The sequence below is a fragment of the Colias croceus genome, chromosome 23, assembly GCF_905220415.1.
Source record: "Colias croceus chromosome 23, ilColCroc2.1".
Classification (NCBI taxonomy): Eukaryota; Metazoa; Arthropoda; class Insecta; order Lepidoptera; family Pieridae; genus Colias; species Colias croceus.
In genome coordinates, this window is record NC_059559.1 from 787,096 (window position 1) to 807,385 (window position 20,290).

Consider the following 20,290-nt stretch of genomic DNA (forward strand, 5'->3'; position numbering starts at 1 on the left):
TAATAATATAAACAATTTATTTCGCAATTGTCGTGTATGATTTCATTTGTTTGTTTGATATTAACATTAACGTAACAATGCTAAATACGTTTGTACACTGAAGTGTACAAAATTATCTATCAGCATTCTATCAGGCGAATTATTTTAATACATTCGTTACCTATGCATACCTATTTAGATAGGTACCTACGTCAATCAACTCTCAAAATATGGTCCATTTGAAATCAGTCTACCTAAGTACCTACTTGTTGCTTTGAAATTTGTTTGAATACAGATAATTTTATGAAAAACAATAATGCCATATCCTTCAAGCCTCTTGAATCTAACTCGATAGAGCTGGGTATTGCTCAAACCTCCAAAATATCTTGGTCCAGCCATCCTGACGCAGACATTATCATTCGAAGACAGAAGACACCTACGCCTAGTTAACTGCTCCTAGCCTCCGCCAGTCAACCATAAACTAGTATTAGTTACTACAGTCATTTTAGAGAAAGCGGGCGAAGCCGCGGGCGGTAAGCTAGTCTATAGTATAAAAATGAATCGCAATATGTGTTGGTAAGCGCATAACTTGAGAACGGCTGAACCGATTTCGTTAATTATTTTTTTATAATATTCCTTGAAGTACGAGGATGGTTCTTATGTAGAGAAAACGTGAATATGTACCACGGGCGAAGCCGGGGCGGACCGCTAGTCTATAATATAAAAATGAATCCCAAAATGTGTTGGTAAGCGCATAACTTTAGAACAGCTGAACCGATTTCTTTAATTCTTTTTTTATTATATTCTTTGAAGTACGAGGATGGTTCTTATGTAGAGAAAACGTAAATATGTACCACGGGCGAAGCCGGTGCGGACCGCTAGTGTATAATAAAATAGACAATACTTATAATATATTTTATGGTGATATATTTTATTAAAAAATGGCACACAAGTGGCGACAATTATCTACAGTATCGTAACGGATTTTAATGCAGGTTTTTTTTAATCCGGACTTCAGAAGTTCTTGATCTTCAATGCCTCGATGTGGACAGAAAGCTAATCTTACAAATTTTATTAAGATATGTAGTATATCATCATTACATAATATTATGTATGTTTGTTTCTCTATCACGCCTAAACCACTTGACCGATTTGGATGAAATTTTGGTAAGTACAAGGATAGTTTAAAAACTGAGAAAGGAAATAGGTTTTTCACGGGAACAGGGACTGTGCTGATTTTCCTTTGACTACGCGGGCGGAAAACTTATATATTGTTACCCTTTCTATAGCAAAGCTTTATGCTATATTAAAAGTATATTAAAACAAAAACGGTAATCAATCCAGTACTGAGCACTTTCAATATTTGGGGAAATAAATTCATCCTCCATCCATTCAGATATACCTACATATGGAGACGACACCGCCTACATCACCTTATGTTCCGCTCAACATACGCCATATGGCGTAACTGCACGCTCATTTTTTATTTGTTTTAAAGTGAAACGCATCAATTAAGCCTTCGTGTGTGTTACGATATTGCACAAATAATACAAATAATACGGAAAAGTGCAAAGGAATAACTTTTTACTTTCATCGGTAAGTACCTAAGTAACTAGATAATAATTTTTAAAACTTAGAGCAAAAAAATGGCGCACAGATTTTGTTCGTGGTGTCTCCTCACAGTGTCTCCTCCATACATAGTATTATTATCTCCAAGAAGCTTATATCTAATACACTGGAGATTTCGGTATGAACATTTGACGTGTAACAAGAAAATATTGCCCAGTTCATGTTTTTTATCACTTTCACACCTAACTTGGTATTGCCACTGTTAATACGAAGTTTTCCCAAGGCTACTATGTATGCTGTAATATTCTGTGCAAAAGGTTAGTTTTTGTACATGAGTATGTTGATAAATTGCCAACCACGTCATTCAGAAGCATTGTTGGATGAGACAATTATTATTTATGCTAAATAAAATAAGTATCTGAACCAATTATTAAAAAGCGATACTCCCTGATTATGGGTAGTTACCATAATAAAATTGTAGCAACTCTCACTTTGACAATATGGCATAAGTGTCAAAAAAATTGCGTCGCTTCGAATATTTAAGTTAATATTGTTGCTTATTTAATGAATATTTTCCGAATATAAAGAATGCATTGTATTGTGCAAAATTGCAGAAGTGTTTGGACACCAAATTCTGGCATAAAATTTCACAGGCAAGTGTATATTTACGTTATTTACAATATTCCTCAATACTCATGCATTTACCTGTTTAGAATAATTTCAAAGGCAAAAATTGTCTAATTTAGCATCATTTTAGTAAGCAGTCATGTTAAATTTGTTATTTCTCTAATACTTTATCATTTTTCAACAAGTTTTCAATAAACAAATTTAACAAGTAAGGTAACCATGATGACAAGTTTTTTTGGATAGCGAAGAGAATATAATATTGTAATAACAATATTATGATGAAAATTTAGAACACTATTTTAAAGATTGTTACTAGTAATGAAACAACACACGACATCGGTATTGCAATCACATGTAGTTATAAGATTGTTCGTTTTTAAATTGAAATTTATATGTACTTTTTTAACTTACCTCATATTTTTTTGTTTTACGTATTTCAGCTTTCCAAAAAGTAAAATAAAAAGAAATATATGTGCCCATCAAGGTTAATGAGGATTACGACCCAGAAAAACATACCTTTTGAAAAATAAACTTTGTAAAGTTAGCTGAAATTTGTGCAAGGCTGCTATAAACAGTTTTTCTTTGATGATTTTGGCTTGAAATTGACCCGTCGAAGCAACGCGTTTAAAAAGAAGATCTGAGTAGCTTACAATTTGGTATACAGCATCTGATGCAAAACACAACGTTCCTCTATTTACAAAGGATGTTAATGCTATATATCGGTTCATATCCAAGCTTTGTAGCCAAAAGTTATTTAAAACTATCATTCTATACCAATTAAAATTGTATGTACCTATAAAGTATGACCAGTAATATTATAATATAAATACTGTTAAAAATATATGTCGTTATTATTTATAGACCATGATTTTTAGTTTTTTCTATTTGAAAAATCCTGAATTTACAAACCAGCGTGGTCACTCGACAGAAAGAGACAAAAAACATGACTGACGTCATTGTAGGTCATAGTTTCTTGTTTCAAGTTAATGGTCATAGTGCAATCTCCAGTGTATTAGATAGGTATAAGCTTCTTGATTATCTCAATGCCTCCATTTCCTATAATAAGTACATAATATTAAGATAATATTATTATGTTTGTATTGTATTGACTATTGATGGATAAGTGAGCAAAAAATGATTGGGAAAAAAGAAGAAACAAATAGCCTGAAGGCCTAATGTAATCTTTTGAATTTTGTAGAACGCAAAATAAACTCCGAGAAAATGACATACAATACAATATATAGAATATTTTGTCTGTGGACATGACAGATGATTCTGACATCGATGTCAATGATTGATTTTGTCTGTTGTCATTCGCAAAGAATTTTCGGTTTTATTTTTTGGTGCAAATAAAAATAACAGGCATTGAAGAAACAAACCCAATTATAATTCTACATTTTTGTTAAATAAAAAAATGCGATGTATTAATTTTTCAAATATAGCATTGTTCATATAATAAAAAGTCAACGAAACTTCTAAATAAGGTGATCTTATAGAGTCATAATATATGAACAATTTTAGAAAATTTTATTCTTTTATTAATAATGTCGTACTTTTTTGTAGGTTTATTCATTCTGGCATAAGAATGTCTGATAAACAGTTGAAGTTGGGGCAGAGGGTGGCCGTGGTTGGCAAAAATGTTAAAGGCACAGTCGCCTACATGGGTCATCCAACTTTCGCGTCCGGTAAATGGATAGGAATTATTCTGGACGAACCTAAAGGCAAGAATAATGGGACTGTTCGTGGCCACGCTTATTTTCAGGTGAGACATACCAATCTAATAACTGCTTAAAAAACTAAAATAAAACATCCTCATACATTTTCAGATCTTACTATAAACATAATTGTGAAAGTTTGTAAGAATTGATGAATATTTGTTACTCTCTCACACAGTAACAACTGAATGACTTTTGATGATATTTGACAGTGATGTAACTAATGTACCATTTTATGAGATACTAGGTTTCCGTCCGCGGCTTCGCCTGCTTTGTCTAAAACCTAATAAATTATATACTAAAACCTTCCTCTTGAATCACTGTATCTATTAAAAAAAATATTGCATCATCCATTGCGTAGTTTTAAAGATTTAAGCATACAAAGGGACATAGGGACAGAGAAAGCGACTTTGTTTTATACTATGTAGTGATGAAGCTTAAGAATTGCTTGATGTTTCCCGTGGGTTTATCCTAGGATGAAACTGCGTGGCGCACCAAGTTATTATTTTAAGTAGGACCAGCTGTATAGCTGATTTCTGGGCAGATAAAAACAACGTAAAAAAAAAGCTGAAGAGTTTGGTTACTTCAAACTCAAACTCAAACTCAAACTCAAACATTCATTTATTCAATTAGACTACTATTTAGTAGCACTTTCGAATCGTCATTACATAGGTAAGTATTTTTAACATTTACCACCGATTCGGAAAGCACGTTAACTGCTCGAAGTGCCCGTGTATGGCCGCTCTAAGACAAATGAAAACAAATTTCAGTGCCAAGAGAACTACGGTATGTTTGTGCGGCAAACGCAGCTCCAACTGCTCGACGGTGACGACAATCCGATGGAGACGTCCATGACGACGTCCAGTGAGGACATCAAGACGTCGCTACCTAACCGACGGCTGAGCAGGTATGTTTGTTGTGTAGTTGCGGTATTTATGTGTTTGGGAAATAAATTGAATGGATTATTATGCGTTTTATAATTTTTTACAAATTTTCTACTGAGTGTAGTTTGAACTGGGCAACACTTGCTGTGCACAAAAAGTCAGGATTCATAGTATAGTTAAGAAAAAGTCTAATTTCTAACAACAAATAATATAAAGATGAAGAGTTTTTTTCTTTAAAAGCTAAAATCCCAGGAAATACTGGACCCGGGCGTTTTAGATGATTTTATAAGTAAAATTAAAAAAAGACAATTAAATATCTAAAACGTTCTCTTTAGTTTAGATCACTTATTTTATTGATATATTTGCATTTATAACAAATTTTAGTGCCCTTGATTTTAGTCTTCAATATTATGAGTTGATCTTAATATTATGATACATAATTTTATTAATTTTAATCATATGTATACAACAAGATTCCATTCCATTTATTTCTATTAGTATAATGTGTCTTGTGATTGGTGTAAATTATACAAAATTATAAAAGATTAAAATTTAGATGTTTTTTTCGTACTTCTTAATAAAGCTGTAAGCAGTTATCAATTAAATTTAGAAGAATCCAATATATGTTCAATATATTTAGAAACATTATATTATACAGAGAATTTATCTACATCCAATTTTAAAAACTATTAAAAATTTCGTTTCTACAAGTAACACTAAACTTTGACATAATTTCAAGAAAAAAAAATTATTTTTAGATTAAAATTATTATTAGATTAACTAAAATTGAGTACCAATATTTTTGAAATATAGAATAAAATGTATAAAAGTCTTGTATGACTTTATTCAATTCTGCTTACAGCCAACACTAGTCATAGAATAAAAAAAATTTCTATAATTTTTATAACTAGTAATACTGTTATTTGTAAGTGCGTCATCCAAGAGTCAGTATTTGGAAAGTGGCAACAAAAGATATACTATACATATACGGTATACGAAGCAAGTATATTTTAAAAAACTAGGCTAACGCTAGATATTATGTATTAAATTTTAAGCCAAAATTCATGGTAAACATTTTAAGTAAAAGTAAATAAAATTAATAATTTATACATAAAAAAAATCTATGAGAAGTCATGAAATTTTTGTATTGTCACCAATCCTTGATAAGATCAAAGTTTGATTTAAATATCTCTGTTTTAAGTGGGCCATAATTGAGTCCAAAAAAGTCGGTTACACACAAATGACAAACATACAGGTGAGGCATGAGCATAGAACCGCGGGCCCTGGGTTCAATTCCCGGTGGAGACGAAGAAAAAAAATGTCTCGGACACAGAAGGCTGATCACCTACTTGTCCCTAAAGAAAATCGATCAGTGAAACAGATGCAATAATGCATCTGTCCCTTACCCCACTAGGGGACACGGGACTTCACTTAATTGTTTTAAGCATAGGGATATTAAATTATTCTATTTAACTAAGGTTAAGAGTAATTTCGTGCGACAATGATGGAGGCGGAATAAATAACGCATATTGAAATGCTCTCGTCCAACCAGCAATATCATTAAAAAGTTCCCAGCAACATTGAAACAACGTATAAGCAACATTGTTGCTCAACTGTTGCTGAACAAATGTTTACCATGAATATAAGGCCGGTTGCAGAGCTTCACCTACCATCAGTGCGTACGTCAGTCGCGCTTGTCATATGTATGGAAATACGCGTGCGTATGGTCGGTCTAGCTATGAACGGTTCTATGAATTTCCATACATATGACAAGCGCGACTGACGTACGCACTCATGGTCGGTGAAGCTCTGCAACCGGCCTAAGGCTTTAATGTGAGTTTTTTTTAAACGTGTCTTATTAATAGTTTTAATTTTTAGCGATCATTATTAGATTTTCGCGATGGGAATTAAAAATTGTACATGTTGTAGTTAAGTTAGGAATAAGCTGATGATATTATATTTAAAATTGTTTTTGATTTTATGATAACCTTAGTATAAAATAAGTCTAGTTTATTATAATTAATATTTATCTAATATATTTAATTATTTTACTCATTATGTTCGCATATAACAATAAAAAAAGGTTGCTGCTCGAATTTGCAATACCATATTTGCAATTTTTAAATACTAATAAAATGACCCTATAATTTTTAATTCCCCTCCCCATTAACTGTAGATCTAACGTGTGTGTTTGTTTGCTAGTATAACAGTCGCGCAGAGGTCTAGACCGACTACGTAAGTACTATAACACTAGTGCACATGTACAAGCTTCGCTCGCACTTAGGGTGCATTTCCACCAAAGATATGCGAGGATGCGCAGCGAGGTATGTGTTTGAAAACAACCAATAGTATCGCTTTATTTAGCGTTTGAAGCGTTATGATTGGTTCTTTACAAACACATCGCTCGCAATGCATCCACGAACATCTGTAGTGGAAAAGCACCCTTACGCTTGTAAACTATGGAATAGAGAAGTTTTTTTTTAAGTAGAGAAATTACCACCATAAGGAAGATACCCGGTCATGCTTACGTGGTCCAACACGCAGGTCCTTTAAAGAACTTTAATGTGTCGTGGGACACCAGCCGTAGCCTGCTTATGACTGCAATCTTAATATATATAAATCTCGTGTCACAATGTTTGTCCTCAATGGACTCCTAAACCACTTAACCGATTATAATAAAATTCGCACACCATATGCAGTTCGATCCAACTTGAGAGATAGGATAGTTTAAATCTCTAATCGTTTTAGAGAAAGCGGGCGAAGCCGCGGGCGGTAAGCTAGTTATTATTATAAAGAACAATAAAATAAACATGATCTTCAACTACGGTTTGGTAGAATGCAACTTAAAGTGGAAACAGCTACTAACAACGTAAGCTTAAAACATTTGGTAAAACATAGTCAAGTTTAGTCCATTATGAAAACTTTTTCATGTCTATTTCTTCTCTATTCTATGGTGTTACGACGCTAGATTTGTGTTACTACATAGGTACTAAGAATGTGATTAAATGCTATTAAAAATAGTAGGATAATAAAATTATTTAGTAAACTAGATTTCCGCCCGCGGCTTCGCCCGCGTTTGCAAAGGAAAACCCGCATAGTTTCCGTTCCCGTGGGATTTCCGGGATAAAAACTATCCTATGTGTTAATCCAAGTTACCCTCTATATGTGTGCTAAATTTCATTGTAATCGGTTCAGTAGTTTTTACGTGAAAGAGTAACAAACATCCATACATCCATACATCCATACATCCATACATCCATACAAACTTTCGCATTTATAATATTAGTAGGATTTTAAATATCAAATCATATGTTATGTTTTTAATTTTATTGATTTTATGTTGTTTAAAATAAATTATATTTTACTATAGAAATACGTATATAATTTGAGATGAGAAATTATATTTACACTCTAAAAGTGGCAACCCACAGGTGAAACACGGGTTGTCATCTTTTTAATAAAATAAATATTAAATGACGATGCGATGTGCTTTGCTCTGTGTAAACTGTGTATTTTTTAAGATCTATTTATCCACTAGGTAATATCGATTAGAAATGGTGTTCGTTTTACTTCATGTTGCATATCTTGTTATCCATTAGCTAATATTATTAAGCTGAAGAGTTTGTTTGTTTAAAACTAACGCTAATCTCAGGAATTACTCCGAATTGAAAAATTATTTCGGTGTTAGATAGCCCATTTATCATCACGCTAAGACCAACATGAGCGGAACAATGAGGGTAAAACCGCGGGGCACAGCTAGTAATTTATATTTTAGTTATTAAAATATAAACACTGGGACAGATTGTGTCCGTGTAAAATATCAAATGCACGAAGTTTAAGCAGATGTAAAAATGTATCTTTCGTATATTTTTTATGTCCGCGCAATTAGTATTTTCATGAGAACAAAACATAATAAAAAAGGGTTATCTAATGGCCAAAAGAAATGTGAATAGATATTTTTTTATTAATTTAACGTCAAAGGCGTCAAATAATTTGTTGCCAGAACATAAATTATAAAGAATTTCAACACGCAAGTGTAACGAATACCAAAGTATAATTATTGTTGGATATTACACAATTACTAGTTTTGCACACCCCGATTACATGCTATAGAGTTGTGTCTAATAACGTATCCGAGTTTAAAGTTTTGAGTGGGTTTTTTGTTAAATTGATGACATTTTTTGGATAAAATAAGGTAAGGCAAATGAGCTTTTTAAAGTAAGTGTAAGAATGTCATTGTAACACTTTTGGTGATAAGTATTCAATTTCTTATCTACACTAATACATATTATAAAGAGGAAAACTTTGTCTGTATGTTTGATTGTAATGAATATGCTCATAAACTACTGGACCGATTTTAAAAATTCTTTCACCATTCGAAACCTACATTATCCACGAGTAATATAGGCTATATATTATCACGCTAAGACCAACAGGAGCAGAGCCACGCGGGTGAAACCGCGCGGCACAGCTAGTAAAATATATAGTGGATAGGGAGAATTATGTTCTGTTCATTTTGAAACTTTTTTGTTCATAATGGGTGTAACTATGTATTTATAAACATTGTTATATTGAGGATTATGGTCGATTTTTTATTAATTCATTATTGTCGGTATCTGTGTGTGTGTCTATTTAGACATTACAGGTCTGAAGAGACAAAAATGGTTCTGGTATTTGCATATTTTAGTGACTACTAGAAGTGAAAAGGTCATTCTATTTTTTCATATATTGAATGTCTGCTCATTTGCCTTACATCATGAGCAATGAGCATATCCAACTATTGCTGTAATACAGCAAATATTATAAATTATATACTTTATAAGAAAAATATTTTCAATAAGTAAGTCTTCTATATTTTTTTGAAGTGAAACTTCTTTAGGCGCGTTGATAGTAAACTTTCATGTTCGCGTCATGGCAATGCCGTCACGTCATGGAGTAAGGCGACGATTTTGGTATCTTCGAATCTTGCAATAGAAGTTTCACTTTTGACACGTGTGCTCGGCCTCGGCACACACGTTGTTTTTTTTTTTAGAATTATTCATGTCTTGGATATGCTCATGAAAAGCTATATTTTGTATTAACATAAAAGAGAAATTTCCACAAATTTAAAGTCGGATAGCAATGTCCTCTAACATTATATTAATCGGTCGCTAAGGGTGCGTCGAAAAGCGTCGCCGGCGCAGTCGAAAACGGGAACCTTGTCTATGTCCAGGTAATAGATTATATTGATACTATATGCGTGTATAGATGTAAGTAGTCAGATGCACATGTAAGTATGTAAGACAAGATTTCCAAAGAAATAAAAAAGGAGAAGATTCAAATTCCAGATTTCAAATCCAACCTATTCTAGTTTTGAAATGATAAACATATATCTCTTCTTCATATCTTAAAGAGATTGAAGATATTTATTAAAAAAAAAAAAACTTGAGGGGTGTTAAGCGACACCCGCATGAAACGAAGTTTTAAGTTAGAAAGAGACAGACAGAGAAACACGCGCACGTCGCACGGCTTACAGCTATAGCACAGAATACATAATAGTAGCTAAACGCTACAGAACGGACACTCTCCGCCTCCCGCCAAAATTAAACACTTACCTCACCCCGCACGATCAGACATGTTATGGTACCCATTTCCCCGCAAGGACGATACCAACGACGTCTTTAGACGAAACGCAACGAAGATTGACAACATTAATCAAATTGACTTAAAGCAATTTTATTATTTTGGATTTGTGATTATCGTTTTTCGTAGAAAATGGTTAGATATTGTGCTGTTTACGGATGTATTTCATCAGAAAAACGCGAATTTTTTTTTATGCTAGTCACAAATGTGCCAACCATAAAGAGTTTACACACACATTTGCAGTCTCTACAGTGTGACTGTCAAAACTATAATTTTGTATGGAGTGTCCGGGGTGTGGCTATAGCAAAAAGTGTCGTTACAACTTTTCGTTTTTTTTTCAGTCTAGCCCCAAAAGGTACTTATTAGTCATAATTTTTGTAATGGATATTAAAAGATAATCAAGATTGTTAAAATACAGATGTACTGGGCTATCACAACTTTTTGACAACCTTGTCCATAACCTATCCTGTTCGTCTGATTGCCGTTAGCGTGAGAGGTGGGATAGTAACTAAACTATTTTGTGCATCTGATTATTTATAGAATACCATATGAATAACTACAGCACGTGTATATAAAACGCACTCTAAAATTATATTTAAAAAAAAGTTTATTCAGAAAAAAAATTCAATGCACCTTGACGGTTTCATTAATAACATCTTCTGAATAAGCTACGCTTTGTGATTCTTTATTTGTTCTATTTTTTTCTTATGCGGGTTACACACATACCTGCAGCAGGGGCAATATTGGAATTGCACCCGTAATTGGCTCCTTAATTGTGATGTGTATAGGCAAGCAGGGGCAATTTAGAGAACAGGCATTATGACCTCTTATTCGCAGTGAGTTTACGTTCAGTTCAGTTCAATTTTCGGCGTAATCTGTCTTGGAATAGGAGGTCATAATTCGGCTACAACTGAAATTGCTCCGACTTTGCCCCTGTGGCAGGTACGTGTGTATCTGCCTTTTTTTGCGTTGTTATTATTTTCATAAGCACGTGATTTGTTATGATTAGTTTCAAAATATTGTTTTATTTTGTTTGTAAAAAATTGAAATTGCAAATTTTGAACATTATTTTTGCGTTTGATATGTTAATATATTTCTTTGATACTGCTAATAGTGTTCTTTATATTAGAATTTCTTAAAATAAATCGTAGAATAGATTATTTATATTTGTTATTTTATTGATTTACAAGACGTTTGTAGATTACTAAATAAAAAAAAAATATTTGCAAACGTTTCTTTATTATTTGAAGTAAATAAATTTAAGATAACCAGAGACAACAAATGAACGTGATATACCATAATGTGGTACCAGAGACAATATGAAATGTTTTCGTTTATGTTTTTATGTTCTTGTAAATAACCAGCTATATACTTAAGAATCTTTTGTTTACGCATTGTTTCTTTTTTGTATTCTGTTTTAAATGCACTTATAGTATTTTCAAGGCAACAAGCTCTATATTGCATCATATCATCATGCTCTATATGTAATAACTCAGCCCCCGGAATCACAGACACATCACACAATAGAAAATCTATTGTGTCGTGGACCGATCGGGCCGCTGGGGGGGTTAAATGTTCTTATTCTATAAACTATATTTATACTATCACTGCTTTTACTTGACCACCAGGTTGTCTGGTAGAGATACAGGCGACAGGCGCTCTTATGGCTGCCTTAAGCACTTATTATTAAACCGACATCAAACCTGTTTAATAAATAGCACATCTAAATAATATGAAGTAATAAATAATATCAAATCTATTTTTATTTTTAATTTTCCGTTTTTGAAGTCGGATATTTTTAAAGAAGTTATTTTTATACATTTTAAGAAAAGTGTGTCTAAGTTCTAATATGCCCAAAAGGCAGTATTTTCTACTAGATTTTTTGTCCAAATTAGTTCGACTTGATTGTTGCCCAAATCTCAATAGTAAATTGCAACAAAAAAAGTTTAACTCAACTGAAGTGTGAATTATAGCATTCGTGATCGAGGAAAAGTTTTTTTTAAGAATCTACATTATATAATAGTACCTAGTATAGTCGCAATTGTCACGTAGTAAAGACATTTTAATTTCCGATATGTAAGAAATGGTTCCTTACAAAAGGCAGTTTTAAAGTCTGCTGTAAAAGTCCTTGAAGCCGTGGCCTTGGCTATAATATAAGTGCATTTAAAAATCAATTCAAGTGATAAAGGAGTAAGGTTGAAATTGAAAGTAATGGTGCTTCCTAGAAATGTATTGTCTTGGTGATCGTTTTACTATGTGTTTGTGTCATTTTATAATTTCTATGTACTTGTATTATGAACAATAAGCATACATCGTTTTGGAATTTGAGTTGGAAATACTGTAATGTTCTGAATATTGAAATATGTTTATTTAATTAGTTTATTTTTATAGAACCAATGTGGCATTTTGTAAAGTTTTTTTTTCAATAATAAAAACAAAATTTGTAATAACAAAAACGATGTATGTTACAAAATTATTTATTGAGGTACATTCGCTTATCAGACTTTATCGATAATTCCAATAATTTGTCTGCATTGTTATTTCGCTTGTTTTCTTCCAAGCAGTTTGTTTCATTATCTTTCAGTGTATTCGGAAATGCTAAGCACATTTATTTAAAAGAGCACCATTGTTTATAAACACTATGTGTAAATAGCTTAAGATATGCTATGGCACTGTTTCAATTATATTGCGAAAAACTTATTTATCAAAATCTTTGAAGAAAAACTAAATAAAGTAAGTCCTTTAATTAAGCAGTAAAATACTTGAAGCAGTTTCTTATAGTAAATTATGACTGATGATGTTATTAGATGTACATTTGCTCGTGTTTAATATTTAATGAAACATATAATCGATTTAAGTGTAATATTACAATCCTGAAGAATTAACTTCATTAGTAGGTATTTGATTTAAACGTTTCGGCCTAAATAATTATCGAAAAATAAACAAGAATTATCAACTGTTGATGAGAGATTTTTAAAATTCGTTCAAGATGTTTGTCTTTATCCATCAAAATGTGCATCTAATAACCATCCACATACGCTCAGATAAGCATGATTCACGCTACACCGTGCCGGGCCTGTGAGGGTACAGGCCATAATCCACCACGCTGGCCAACTGCGGGTTGGTAAACGTCACATGTCGTGGAACTTTTGATTGTTCGACATGTCGGTTTCCTCACGATGCTTTCTTCCACCGTTCAAGTTTAAGTCGCCACACGGTGTAGCGTCAATCTGCTTTTATAGTAGTACTTGTGCCAATCCAACCCTGTGCCGTTCCTTACAATATGGCTACCAGTTCCAGGACATCGCTGGCGAGCAGTCGGCAATCGTTGACGTCGTTCGTCTCGCCGACCACTGAGCGGGCGACGTCACCGGACCTGACTAGCAAGAGGGCTTCGTTCGTTGAGGTAAACACATTATTTTGATGTGAAAAATCTGTAAGCGCACGTGAAACTAATATCTGGCGTAGCGTCGCTTCGTCACGCCATATGATGGTATATAAACATAGTCGATATGCAATAGTGCTTTCACTAAATTCATCGTAAAAAATGTCAATGTTTCACATCTGCCAGGTGTCCTGTGGCAGCTCACATTTTTTCTATCTATAATTCTATACTAATATTATAAAGCCGAAGAGTTTGTTTGTTTGTTTGAGCGCGCTAATCTCAGTAATTACTGGTCCGACTTGAAAAATTCTTTCGGTGTGATAGCCCATTTATCGAAGAAGGCTAAAACTGTGAAGAACAGCTAGTTATGTATATGTGTAATATAGATTCTCTATTTATTTTAGACTATTTCCTTGTTAAAGTAATTTTGAATTATATTTCGCCCTAAATTCGACGCTATCTCCACAGACCGGATTCGTAGAAACACTTACGCCGCAGTTCACGCCGGGTCAGAGCATCACGTCGCCGCAGACGAACACCACGGCAGCTGAGGAGAAGCTGGCCAATTTGCAGGCGCAGCAGGAGGTATGGTGTTGTATTATTTATAAAAAAAAAAAATGCAAAAAAATACAGATATACTTACAGGCTGAAAAATATTCTAGAAAATTCGAATGATCAACCGTTAGCAAACCTAGATTAATTAACGCGCGACGAACGCATGTCGAGCGGCTTACGTTGCCTCTTCGCACATCCATCACATGATGAGCAATCGGAGCGACGTTGCCGCTCTGAACAACAAACGCATATCGCGCGGCTGCCGCGACGTTGCCGCTCTGAACAACAAACACATTTTGAGCGGCTGATGCAACGTTGCCGATCGACAAGACGAATGTATGTCAAGCGGCCGTAACGACGTTGCCGCTCTGCAAGATAATTTTTTATCGCAGCGCACGTCGTTGTCGCTCGACGTAGGCGCTTCGCGTATATGTATAGTTTTGATTGTTTCTACACAATACACATAATTATGTAGGTACGGTTAAAATAAAACGTACGGTCTCTAATTAGTCTTGCATTACTTATTGTCGAGAGAAAGTGTATCACGTGGACGATAGGACTTAATTTTGTTAAATTTTTGTGGTCACTTAATAGGCCTTTATTTCATTCAATTTTTGTTATGAATTTGAAAATTAGATAAAAGTAAAGTTTGACAAAACTTTTGAAGCGAGTTCATTCTACTTGAAAATTATCACTTTGTTTTCCCATTCCAGATAACCAACCTCAAATCCGAAGTCGAAGATCTCAAGGAGAAACTGGAAACGCTGAAGGTCCGTCGTTCGGAAGACCGCGAGAAGCTGCGCGAACTGGAGCGAGTCAGGTTACAGCTGGAACAAGCCAATGAGTTCAAGACGAAGATTATGGAGTCGCAAGCGCAGCTGCAGAGGGACTTGCAGAGGGCGAAACAAGAGGTATTTTTGTATTTTTATATTATTTTTTCCCAAAAATTAGGCAAGTTTCGATAGCAGCTGGAGAGAGTCAGGTTACAGGTGGAACAAGCTAATGAATTGCGCAGGTGCAGAGGGACTTGCAAGAGGGTTTGCCTTCAGCAAGAGGTATTTTTGGCTATTTTACCGTATTTTATAGATTATCCGTTATACCGTCACGTCATGGAGTAAAGCGACGAGTTTGGTATCTTTGAATCATGCCAAAGAAGTTTCACTTCTGACCCGTGTGATTGGCTTGACAAATGAACTGCGTTATGATATTTAAATAATAAATAAATGGTAACTAAAATATATTTTCTTTCTTTCTTTTACCAGATCCGTGAACTACAAGAGGCGCTAGAACAGCACAACGATGAAACCGCCGAACTACAAGAAGCAGCCGAAATGGCGGCGCTCGATAAAGAAATGGCCGAAGAAAGAGCTGAAGCACTACAAATGGAGTTGGAACAGTGCAGGGAGAAGCTGGAAGAAGCAACCCTGGATCTGCAGCTGATGAGGGCCGAGATGGAGGCTGGTGGCAATATACGTGAGTGTTGGGGCTTTAGGGAGGATAGGTCAGCTAGAGCTAGCTTGGATAGTTTAATAAGGAGGATAGGTCGGGTGTTTAGGGAGGATAAGTATCAGGTGGATAGGTTGTGTGCTTTTGCGGGTAGGTCGTATCCTAGAGCATTGGATAGGTCGATAGTGATGACAGGTATCCTAAAGATAGGTTGGATAGCTCGGTAGGATTGTCGTATGCTAGAGCCTAGAGATAGGTTACATAATATTAAAAAGAAAGAAAGAAATAAGAGCGTAAGAAAAAGAAGTTTACATTTTAGGATCTAACAGCGCCGGAGGAAACTGGAGAAAGCAATCCTGGAGATACCACTATTTTTTGAAGTGAAACTTCTTTATCGGGGTTGGAAAAAAATTTAGTGTAACATTTTTTTCGTAACGCGTGACATTTTTCCGTTACGCGCCATCTTTTTCTTATCCCTACCACGCGTGATTCGACGTATTTCTGTAAAGTTGCATATAGTAAATTATTTTTTGAGAAATAAGGTCATAAAAAAGTTTCACGTTTTACGTGTGTACACTAGTACACGCACATTTTTTTTTTTTGCTTAGGTTAGTAGGTTAGGTAGTTTCGTTATAAGTTTGAAGTTTAAGGTTGCATGTAGTATGTTAAAAAAAGATCTTCTTGATTTTAGAATTTTCAATTTTTCCACAGAAAATTACAAAATAGTTTAGAATAGGGCAGAGAAAAGAGTGGTAGAATTAATCGCCCAAGACAAATACTTATTTATAAATTAAACTGAACTGAACTAGTACATGCAATATTATTAAATATGCAGAGAGGGGTAAGGAAGCCTTTTGAGGTATTTCAAACAATTTTTTATATATTTTTTTTAAATATTAGTATTTTAAATATATTCCCTATATCGCTTTCTTATATATGTATTTATTTTCGCATTATAGAACTGTTCGCACAGTTAAAAAGTGTACGTATGTGTGTCTGTGTGTCAATGTGTGTGTGGCTAACTATATCAAGCGCAGATATAGCCAATAGAAGTTGGAGTTTCTAGTATATTTTTTAGTATTAATGAAATAATAGAATTACTAAGTGCATATTTATAGCAATATACCAATAAAATTATAGCATTTAGTATGTTTATGTTTTGGCATTTTTGAAGTGAAACTTCTTTATCGGGGTTGGAAAAAAATTTAGTGTAACATTTTTTCGTAACGCGTGACTTTTTTCCGTTACGCGCCATCTTTTTCTCATCCCTACCACGCGTGATTCGACGTATTTCTAAAGTTGCATAGAGTAAATTATTTTTTGAAAAATAAGGTCATAAAGAAGTTTCACTTCTTACGTGTGTACTAGTACACGCACACATTTTTTTTTATACCATTTGTCTGTATTTGCGCTATTTGTTATATAATTTATACACGTATATTTATATTTCATTTTTTGTTCATTTGTTTCAACTGAGTCCTCACTGAAAGCTGTTTTTATAATTATTCTAAAGTAGAGTTGAAAGTAAGTAATTATTGAAAGTTTGTTTTTTAAATAAACAATGGTATTTAACTCATTTGAAACAATATATTTATTCATCTGTTTTATTATTTGTTGCATGTTGTTTTGTGTTTCTGTCAACATGCTCCCTTGACTGATGATGAGATAAACACAGTATTTATAAAACTGACTGTGACGTGAAAATATACCTACTTACAGAAATTTTTGTAACTTTCCCTTTAAAATATTTATTCTGCTTATTGGCTGATTACTTTTTTCATTATATGATTAATTAACTTTTTCGTCATTCGCCTAGAATAGGTCATAATTTTTCTTTTTGATATAATAGGCATCTTGACTGACTCAATGACATGACAGAAACGAACAAAAGAGTCGAATGTTCTAAATAATCTCCTTAATAACAAAATACATAGTACAGATAACACTGTAATCCAGTAGTTTTTGAAGATAACATAATCGATCACAGACAATCGACAAAAGACAATCGACTATCATCAATCGACTATCATCAATCGACAAGAGACCATCGACATAACACGACATAATAGTCAACAAAAGACAATCGACAAAACACCGTAGACACTAGACCACAGATAAGAACAAGAGATAAACAAGCAACGCTACCACTGACCAAAAGACAATCGACAATAGACCATAGACCATCGACAAACAAACAAACCCAAGGGAGCGAGCATGCGTCCATAATCCACGTCCTACCGCTGACCAGAGCACCCGTACGCAGCGGGCGACGGCGCGACCGGCTACGAGGTGCGCCAGCTGCAGCAGCAGAACGTGCGCATGCGCGAGACCTTAGTGCGGCTCCGGGACCTGTCCGCGCACGACAAGCACGCCATGCAGAAGATGCAGAAGGTGAGACACACACACACACGACCGGCTACGAGGTGCGCCAGCTGCAGCAGCAGAACGTGCGCATGCGCGAGACCTTAGTGCGGCTCCGGGACCTGTCCGCGCACGACAAGCACGCCATGCAGAAGATGCAGAAGGTGAGACACACACACACACGACCGGCTACGAGGTGCGCCAGCTGCAGCAGCAGAACGTGCGCATGCGCGAGACCTTAGTGCGGCTCCGGGACCTGTCCGCGCACGACAAGCACGCCATGCAGAAGATGCAGAAGGTGAGACACACACACACACACACACGTATACAGGGCTACTTGTAAAACACCAGCAACCTCGCAGGACAAGATAGCTAACATCATAAGTAACATTTGTTCTACGACTTTTGATAATTTGTTAGATTTTATTTTCATACAAAAATAAATATTCATTTAATTTTCCGTTTGTATATTATAAACTCTACGCGCATCCCAAAAATTATACGTAAACAAGAAGCGAACGAGAGGGGGAAGGGGGCGTCGCGTCGTCCTTTCGATAATGAATAGAACATAGACTTACAAATGTTAGGAGAGTACAATAAAAGCTTAAAAAATCATTTAAAAATAATTTATTGCAATTATAGTTGTAGAACAAATGTTGTTACTTATGATGTTAGCTATCTTGTCCTGCGAGGTTGCTGGTGTTTTACAAGTAACCCTGTATAAACACAAAAGAACAGTAGGTAGGGCAGCGTGTAGTGCACACACACGTATGCTCAGATTTAACACACGCTCATATGTAATGAGTAAACACTCACCCGTACACACACACATAGGTGTGTAAGTTATAGTGCATACAGGTTGCAAAGCTCTCATATAAACACAAAGGCTGCTGCGCATAAAAAATACATTACTATGGAAATACACACAAAAAAAAGTTTTACGCAATTCACATATTATACGCATATCACATACAGAAAGAGCGCTCACATATATGCACATGCAACATTCTCATTCGTTGATTTTGAACCATATATATTTTTCTATATATGATTATATGAACATGTCATGTTCAATATGTTTTAACTTATAAGATTGAGGTTTTTCAGCAGATTGTCGCTGGTGTATGTTTATGGTAGGTAGACGACATTTTTCATAATAACATATAATTAATTCATTTTACATTGTTTTTGGTTTTAAATTAAACCCTAAATAAGTAGTGGTGTTAAAAAATAACATTTTGTTTCTTTATTGCGTGCAATATAATTTTACAAGGCCTTTGTAAAGTCCAAAATGAATGAAGATTTCAGTATTTCTTAAATTCCAAAATAATATATTAAATTGACACATTTTGCGTTATTATTTTTTTATCTATTCAGTATACTGTTTTTGTGAACAGAAAAAAGTTTTGGTTTATATCGAGAAGTTTTTTTCCTATGGGTAATAAAAATCAATAAAATTATCCTCATACAAAATCCAGAATTTATTTTCTTCCCTAAAATAAAAGTGTAAGGCGGTTTTTTCTCCCTAATAAAAAATACTTTTCACAAAAATCTCCAGGATCTAGACCAGTACAAATCTGAAATAGCTGAACTGAGCAGGACGAAAGAGAAGCTATCAGCCAGGGTGGAGGAACTTGAGGCCCAAGTGGCTGACCTTCGGGAGCAAGTGGACGCAGCCTTGGGGGCTGAGGAGATGGTGGAACAGCTTGCTGAGAAGAAGATGGCGCTGGAGGACCAGGTTAGTGGAATATTTGGGGCTATTTAATGTGATTGTACTAGTGGTCGGTGGTTAATCTACACTAATATTATAAAGAGGAAAACTTTGTTTGTTTGTTTGATTGATTGTAATGAATAGGCTCATAAACTACTGGACCGATTTTGATGAAATTTGGCACAGACAATATTTAGACCCTGAGAAAGAACATAGGCTACCTTTTATTGCGAAATATGTACCACGGGCGAAGCCGGGGCGGACCGCTAGTTATTATTATTTGTTTAGTATATTTTGACGATTTAAAAGCGACTTGCATAAATGATTGAGTTACATTTTTCCGTAATTGTGAATAAACGTTTTAGCTGAGTTGTGTATTACAAGCATATTTGTGACTGCTTCTCTACTGTCGTCTATACAAATACGTACATAATAT

General features: G+C 34.5%; 1 protein-coding gene across 1 annotated transcript in view; it reads left to right on the forward strand.

Annotated features, from left to right (window-relative positions):
• Window positions 1–3,488: 3,488 nt before the first annotated feature.
• LOC123702208 (dynactin subunit 1) overlaps window positions 3,489–20,290 on the forward strand; it is a 46,225-nt gene continuing 29,423 nt past the window's right edge. Inside the window, exons 1-11 of the mRNA XM_045649888.1 lie at window positions 3,489–3,659; window positions 3,739–3,937; window positions 4,661–4,797; window positions 6,977–7,009; window positions 9,930–9,986; window positions 13,691–13,802; window positions 14,250–14,366; window positions 15,050–15,247; window positions 15,599–15,809; window positions 18,031–18,173; window positions 19,702–19,881. Coding sequence (XP_045505844.1) covers window positions 3,761–3,937; window positions 4,661–4,797; window positions 6,977–7,009; window positions 9,930–9,986; window positions 13,691–13,802; window positions 14,250–14,366; window positions 15,050–15,247; window positions 15,599–15,809; window positions 18,031–18,173; window positions 19,702–19,881 — 1,365 coding nt within the window. The 5' untranslated portion in view covers window positions 3,489–3,659; window positions 3,739–3,760. The remainder of the gene's footprint in view (window positions 3,660–3,738; window positions 3,938–4,660; window positions 4,798–6,976; window positions 7,010–9,929; window positions 9,987–13,690; window positions 13,803–14,249; window positions 14,367–15,049; window positions 15,248–15,598; window positions 15,810–18,030; window positions 18,174–19,701; window positions 19,882–20,290) is intronic.